Here is a 10,000-nt window from a genome sequence, read left to right as displayed (position 1 = left end):
ACACACACACACACACACACCTGAAGGTGGTTTATTCTGAAATAACACACACACACCTGAAGGTGGTTTATTCTGAGATAACACACACACACACACACACACACACACACCTGAAGGGGGTTTATTCTGAGATCACACACACACACACACACACACACACACACCTGAAGATGGTTTATTCTGAGATAACACACACACACACACACACACCTGAAGGGGGTTTATTCTGAGATCACACACACACACACACCTGAAGGGGGTTTATTCTGAGATCACACACACACACACACACACACCTGAAGGGGGTTTATTCTGAGATCACACACACACACACACACACACCTGAAGGGGGTTTATTCTGAGATCACACACACACACACACACACCTGAAGGTGGTTTATTCTGAGATCACACACACACACACACACACACCTGAAGGGGGTTTATTCTGAGATCACACACACACACACACACACCTGAAGGTGGTTTATTCTGAAATAACACACACACACACACACCTGAAGGGGGTTTATTCTGAGATCACACACACACACACACACACACACACCTGAAGGGGGTTTATTCTGAGATCACACACACACACACACACCTGAAGGTGGTTTATTCTGAGATCACACACACACACACACACCTGAAGGGGGTTTATTCTGAGATCACACACACACACACACACACCTGAAGGTGGTTTATTCTGAGATCACACACACACACACACACACACACCTGAAGGGGTTTATTCTGAGATCACACACACACACACACACACACACACACACACACACACCTGAAGGGGTTTATTCTGAAATAACACACACACACACACACACACCTGAAGGTGGTTTATTCTGAGATCACACACACACACACACACACACACACACACACACCTGAAGGGGTTTATTCTGAGATCACACACACACACACACACACACACACACACACCTGAAGGGGTTTATTCTGAGATCACACACACACACACACACACACTTGAAGGGGTTTATTCTGAGATTACACACACACACACACACACACACACACACCTGAAGGGGTTTATTCTGAGATAACACACACACACACACACCTGAAGGGGTTTATTCTGAGATCACACACACACACACACACACACACACACACACACACACACACACACACCTGAAGGTGGTTTATTCTGAAATAACACACACACACACACACACCTGAAGGTGGTTTATTCTGAGATCACACACACACACACACACACACACCTGAAGGGGGTTTATTCTGAGATCACAGAATTCTCACAGAATTTTTCAATTCTGACCCCAGAGTCAAGCCGGCCAGGGGCTCTCTTTGTCTTTATTCGTGCCCAGGAAGGCCTCTCACCTCCTCTACAAGAGCCCCAAGGTCCGTTTTAGGACCGTCTTTGCACCAGACGGACCTCCATGGGTGGCGGGCAAATCTGAATCTGGCCCAGGACGGGCCACCCTCCCTGGGCTGGCCAGGGAGGTCTGACAGCATGGAGCTTTGAAGCAACCGCAACTTTTTGGACTCTGTCATTTTTCGAGATCTAGGCCTCAGAGTCAAGCCCAGAGTCAATTTCACCATGGGCATTGGGCTTTATTCGTGCCCAGAGGACCCGCACCCTTCCTGGGATGCACTTTTTTTTTTTTTTAAGACCTAAACCCCATAACGTAGGGTTTACCAGGCCACACACACACACTCACACACACACCTGAAGGTGGTTTATTCTGAAATAACACACACACACACACCTGAAGGTGGTTTATTCTGAAATAACACACACACACACACACACACACCTGAAGGGGTTTATTCTGAGATCACACACACACACACACCTGAAGGTGTTTATTCTGAGATCACACACACACACACACACACACACCTGAAGGGGGTTTATTCTGAGATCACACACACACACACACACACACACCTGAAGGGGGTTTATTCTGAGATCACACACACACACACACACACACCTGAAGGTGTTTATTCTGAGATCACACAGACACACACACACCTGAAGGGGGTTTATTCTGAGATCACACACACACACACACACCTGAAGGTGTTTATTCTGAGATCACACACACACACACACACACACACACACCTGAAGGGGGTTTATTCTGAGATCACACACACACACACACACACACCTGAAGGTGTTTATTCTGAGATCACACAGACACACACACACCTGAAGGGGGTTTATTCTGAGATCACACACACACACACACCTGAAGGGGGTTTATTCTGAGATCACACAGACACACACACACCTGAAGGTGTTTATTCTGAGATCACACACACCTGAAGGGGGTTTATTCTGAGATCACACACACACACACCTGAAGGGGGTTTATTCTGAGATCACACACACACACACACACACACACACCTGAAGGGGGTTTATTCTGAGATCACACACACACACACACACACACACACACCTGAAGGTGTTTATTCTGAGATCACACACACACACACACACACACACACCTGAAGGGGGTTTATTCTGAGATCACACAGACACACACACACCTGAAGGGGGTTTATTCTGAGATCACACACACACACACACACACACACACACACACACACACACACACACACACACCTGAAGGTGGTTTATTCTGAAATAACACACACACACACACACACACCTGAAGGTGGTTTATTCTGAAATAACACACACACACCTGAAGGTGGTTTATTCTGAAATAACACACACACACACACACACACACACACCTGAAGATGGTTTATTCTGAGATAACACACACACACACACACACACACACCTGAAGGGGGTTTATTCTGAGATCACACAGACACACACACACACACCGGAAGGTGGTTTATTCTGAAATAACACACACACACACACACCTGAAGGGGGTTTATTCTGAGATCACACACACACACACACACACACCTGAAGGGGGTTTATTCTGAGATCACACAGACACACACACACACACACACACACACACACACACACCTGAAGGTGGTTTATTCTGAGATCACACACACACACACACACACACACACACACACACCTGAAGGTGTTTATTCTGAGATCACACACACACACACACACACACACACCTGAAGGGGGTTTATTCTGAAATAACACACACACACACACACACACACACCTGAAGGGGGTTTATTCTGAGATCACACACACACACACACACACACACCTGAAGGGGGTTTATTCTGAGATCACACAGACACACACACACACACACACACACACACACACCTGAAGGTGGTTTATTCTGAGATCACACACACACACACACACACACACACCTGAAGGTGTTTATTCTGAGATCACACACACACACACACACACACACACACACACACACACACACACACACACACACACACCTGAAGGTGGTTTATTCTGAGATCACACACACACACACACACACACCTGAAGGGGGTTTATTCTGAGATCACACACACACACATACACACCTGAAGGTGGTTTATTCTGAAATAACACACACACACACACACACACACCTGAAGGTGGTTTATTCTGAAATAACACACACACACACACACACACCTGAAGGTGGTTTATTCTGAAATAACACACACACACACACACACACACACCTGAAGGTGTTTATTCTGAGATCACACACACACACACACACACACACCTGAAGGTGTTTATTCTGAGATCACACAGACACACACACACCTGAAGGGGGTTTATTCTGAGATCACACACACACACACACCTGAAGGTGTTTATTCTGAGATCACACAGACACACACACACACACACACACCTGAAGGAGGTTTATTCTGAGATCACACACACACACACACACACCTGAAGGTGTTTATTCTGAGATCACACAGACACACACACACCTGAAGGTGTTTATTCTGAGATCACACACACACACACACACACACACACACCTGAAGGAGGTTTATTCTGAGATCACACACACACACACACACACCTGAAGGTGTTTATTCTGAGATCACACAGACACACACACACCTGAAGGTGTTTATTCTGAGATCACACACACACACACACCTGAAGGGGTTTATTCTGAGATCACACACACACACACACACACCTGAAGGTGTTTATTCTGAGATCACACACACACACACACACACCTGAAGGGGTTTATTCTGAGATCACACACACACACCTGAAGGTGTTTATTCTGAGATCACACACACACACACACACACCTGAAGGGGGTTTATTCTGAGATCACACAGACACACACACACACACACACACACACACACACACCTGAAGGTGGTTTATTCTGAAATAACACACACACACACACACACACCTGAAGGGGGTTTATTCTGAGATCACACACACACACACACACACACACCTGAAGGGGGTTTATTCTGAGATCACACAGACACACACACACACACACACCTGAAGGTGGTTTATTCTGAGATCACACACACACACACACACACACACACCTGAAGGTGTTTATTCTGAGATCACACACACACACACACACACACACACACACACCTGAAGGTGGTTTATTCTGAGATCACACACACACACACACACACACCTGAAGGGGGTTTATTCTGAGATCACACACACACACACACACCTGAAGGTGGTTTATTCTGAAATAACACACACACACACACACCTGAAGGTGGTTTATTCTGAAATAACACACACACACACACACACACCTGAAGGTGGTTTATTCTGAAATAACACACACACACACACACACACACACACACACACACCTGAAGGTGTTTATTCTGAGATCACACACACACACACACACACACACCTGAAGGTGTTTATTCTGAGATCACACAGACACACACACACCTGAAGGGGGTTTATTCTGAGATCACACACACACACACACCTGAAGGTGTTTATTCTGAGATCACACAGACACACACACACACACACACACCTGAAGGAGGTTTATTCTGAGATCACACACACACACACACACACACACCTGAAGGTGTTTATTCTGAGATCACACAGACACACACACACCTGAAGGTGTTTATTCTGAGATCACACACACACACACACACACACACCTGAAGGAGGTTTATTCTGAGATCACACACACACACACACACACCTGAAGGTGTTTATTCTGAGATCACACAGACACACACACACCTGAAGGTGTTTATTCTGAGATCACACACACACACACACACACACACACACACCTGAAGGGGTTTATTCTGAGATCACACACACACACACACACACCTGAAGGTGTTTATTCTGAGATCACACACACACACACACACACACCTGAAGGGGTTTATTCTGAGATCACACACACACACCTGAAGGTGTTTATTCTGAGATCACACACACACACACACACACACACACCTGAAGGGGGTTTATTCTGAGATCACACACACACACACACACACCTGAAGGGGGTTTATTCTGAGATCACACACACACACACACACACACACCTGAAGGGGTTTATTCTGAGATCACACACACACACACACACACACCTGAAGGGGGTTTATTCTGAGATCACACACACACACACACACACCTGAAGGTGGTTTATTCTGAGATCACACACACACACACACACACCTGAAGGTGGTTTATTCTGAGATCACACACACACACACACACACACCTGAAGGTGGTTTATTCTGAAATAACACACACACACACACACACCTGAAGGTGGTTTATTCTGAAATAACACACACACACACACACACACCTGAAGGGGGTTTATTCTGAGATCACACACACACACACACACACCTGAAGGTGGTTTATTCTGAAATAACACACACACACACACACCTGAAGGTGGTTTATTCTGAAATAACACACACACACACACCTGAAGGTGGTTTATTCTGAAATAACACACACACACACACACATACACCTGAAGGTGGTTTATTCTGAAATAACACACACACACACACACACACACACACCTGAAGGTGGTTTATTCTGAAATAACACACACACACACACACACACCTGAAGGTGGTTTATTCTGAAATAACACACACACACACACACCTGAAGGGGGTTTATTCTGAGATCACACACACACACACACACACACACACACACACACACACCTGAAGGGGGTTTATTCTGAGATCACACAGACACACACACACACACACACACACACACACACACACACCTGAAGGTGGTTTATTCTGAGATCACACACACACACACACACACACACACACACACACACACACACACACACACACACACACCTGAAGGTGTTTATTCTGAGATCACACACACACACACACACACACACACACCTGAAGGGGGTTTATTCTGAGATCACACAGACACACACACACACACACACACACACACACCTGAAGGTGGTTTATTCTGAAATAACACACACACACACACACACACACCTGAAGGGGGTTTATTCTGAGATCACACACACACACACACACACACCTGAAGGGGGTTTATTCTGAGATCACACACACACACACACACCTGAAGGTGTTTATTCTGAGATCACACACACACACACACACACACCTGAAGGGGTTTATTCTGAGATCACACAGACACACACACACACACACACACACACACCTGAAGGTGGTTTATTCTGAGATCACACACACACACACACACCTGAAGGTGTTTATTCTGAGATCACACACACACACACACACACACACACACACACCTGAAGGTGGTTTATTCTGAGATCACACACACACACACACACCTGAAGGGGGTTTATTCTGAGATCACACACACACACACACACCTGAAGGTGGTTTATTCTGAAATAACACACACACACACACACACACACACACCTGAAGGTGGTTTATTCTGAAATAACACACACACACACACACACACCTGAAGGTGGTTTATTCTGAAATAACACACACACACACACACACACACACCTGAAGGTGTTTATTCTGAGATCACACACACACACACACACACACACACACACCTGAAGGTGTTTATTCTGAGATCACACAGACACACACACACCTGAAGGGGGTTTATTCTGAGATCACACACACACACACACCTGAAGGTGTTTATTCTGAGATCACACAGACACACACACACCTGAAGGTGTTTACTCTGAGATCACACACACACACACACACACACACCTGAAGAGGGTTTATTCTGAGATCACACACACACACACACACACACCTGAAGGTGTTTATTCTGAGATCACACACACACACACACACCTGAAGGTGGTTTATTCTGAAATAACACACACACACACACACACACACACACCTGAAGGTGGTTTATTCTGAAATAACACACACACACACACACACACCTGAAGGTGGTTTATTCTGAAATAACACACACACACACACACACACACACCTGAAGGTGTTTATTCTGAGATCACACACACACACACACACACACACACACACCTGAAGGTGTTTATTCTGAGATCACACAGACACACACACACCTGAAGGGGGTTTATTCTGAGATCACACACACACACACACCTGAAGGTGTTTATTCTGAGATCACACAGACACACACACACCTGAAGGTGTTTACTCTGAGATCACACACACACACACACACACACACACACACACACCTGAAGAGGGTTTATTCTGAGATCACACACACACACACACACACACACACCTGAAGGTGTTTATTCTGAGATCACACAGACACACACACACCTGAAGGTGTTTATTCTGAGATCACACACACACACACACACACCTGAAGGGGTTTATTCTGAGATCACACACACACACACACACACCTGAAGGTGTTTATTCTGAGATCACACACACACACACACACACACACACCTGAAGGGGTTTATTCTGAGATCACACACACACACCTGAAGGTGTTTATTCTGAGATCACACACACACACACACACACCTGAAGGGGGTTTATTCTGAGATCACACACACACACACACACACACACACCTGAAGGGGGTTTATTCTGAGATCACACACACACACACACACACACACCTGAAGGGGTTTATTCTGAGATCACACACACACACACACACCTGAAGGGGTTTATTCTGAGATCACACACACACACACACACACCTGAAGGTGTTTATTCTGAGATCACACACACACACACCTGAAGGGGGTTTATTCTGAGATCACACACACACACACACACACACCTGAAGAGGGTTTATTCTGAGATCACACACACACACACACACACACACACCTGAAGGGGGTTTATTCTGAGATTACACACACACACACACCTGAAGGGGTTTATTCTGAGATAACACACACACACACACACACCTGAAGGGGTTTATTCTGAGATCACACACACACACACACACACCTGAAGGGGTTTATTCTGAGATAACACACACACACACACACAGACACCTGAAGGGGTTTATTCTGAGATTACACACACACACACACACACACACACACCTGAAGGGGTTTATTCTGAGATAACACACACACACACACACACCTGAAGGGGTTTATTCTGAGATAACACACACACACACACACACACACACACCTGAAGGGGTTTATTCTGAGATTACACACACACACACACACACACACCTGAAGGGGTTTATTCTGAGATATTATTCTAATATACACATTATATTATTATGCTGATTATGACAGGCCAGTCTGGAGCCGTGCTGGGCGTGTGGTGACGTCATCAAGGACCATGTGATCCGAGCGCTGGAACGAGCCTATCACCCGCCCTGTTTCGTGTGCGTGACGTGCCGGCAGCCAATCGGAGAGCAGCGTTTTGCGCAGGGGGAAGTGGGAGAGGTTTACTGTCTGCAGGACTATTACAGGTACAGTCAAGTCGAGTCACCTTCATTCATATAGCGCTTTTTACAATACAGATTGTATCAAAGCGCTTCACAGTGATAACATGAAAACAATATTACAAAGTTTGTTTCTAAAAGAAAATTGCGTCAACGTCCACCTTAAGTAAGGCAGATCAATAATATTATTGAATATTAAATGTCCCCAACTAAGCAAGCCAAAAGCCAAGGCAACAGTGGAGGAACCCAAACTCCATCAGGGACAGAATGGAGAATAAACCTCGGGAGAAACCAGACTCAGTCTCTCAGTTCTCCTCTGGCCAACGGGGGAACAGTGTGTGATTCGGGCAGCGTTACAAGTCAGATTGGATCGGAACATTTAGAGTATTTATTAGGGCTGTCAAATGATTAATCGTGATCACATCCAAAATAAAAGTTTTTTTTACATAATATATGTGGGTGCACTGTGTAGAATTATTTTATATATATAAATACACACACATGCTTGTATATATTTAAGAAATATTTTCATGTATATACTGTATATAGATTTATATATAATTTATATTATATATAAATACAAATATTTTATATATAAATAATATATTTTTCTTAAAGCTGCTGTCCGTAGCTTTTTTTGGGTTAAAAATTATCCAAAATACATATTTGATAAAATACATAACCAGCCAGTGTTCAAAACTCTCTGCTTGCCTTAGCTCGATGCAAAACGGTAAGCTTGTAATAATGTTATTAATTCCAGTGGTACTGGTGGATTTCCGCGGGAGATTCGAGCATGTCTTTGCGTCATTACGTCACATCTGTACACACACATCTGCACACACACATCTGTACACATAAAGAAGGAGTCTCGGCTAGTATAAGCTATATTGCGTGTGAGGATGTTGGAGGTGGAGATTTATAGCCTTTTCTCACAGCACTTGATATAATTAAACTTATCAATTTGATGGCGGATACAGAAATATTCAAACGACGATCATCATCAGTGACAACTAGAGACTCACCCGCTGTAAAATGCAGAAGACTTCGTTCGGACTTCTGAGTGGCTACAGAAAAAAAGAGACTGCAACCGGCCCATGCGAAAACAAGGAT

At 44.8% G+C, this 10,000-nt stretch overlaps 1 protein-coding gene across 1 annotated transcript in view; it reads left to right on the top strand.

Moving 5' to 3' along the window:
• Positions 1 to 10,000, top strand: part of fblim1 (filamin binding LIM protein 1) — a 21,862-nt gene that overhangs the window by 6,498 nt on the left and 5,364 nt on the right. Inside the window, exon 5 of the mRNA XM_056237944.1 lies at positions 8,739 to 8,917. Coding sequence (XP_056093919.1) covers positions 8,739 to 8,917 — 179 coding nt within the window. The remainder of the gene's footprint in view (positions 1 to 8,738; positions 8,918 to 10,000) is intronic.

This window comes from Rhinichthys klamathensis, unplaced genomic scaffold (assembly GCF_029890125.1).
Source record: "Rhinichthys klamathensis goyatoka isolate OS25496 unplaced genomic scaffold, OSU_Roscu_1.1 h1tg000504l_1, whole genome shotgun sequence".
NCBI lineage: Eukaryota > Metazoa > Chordata > Actinopteri > Cypriniformes > Leuciscidae > Rhinichthys > Rhinichthys klamathensis.
This window is presented reverse-complemented; position numbering and strand designations above follow the sequence as displayed.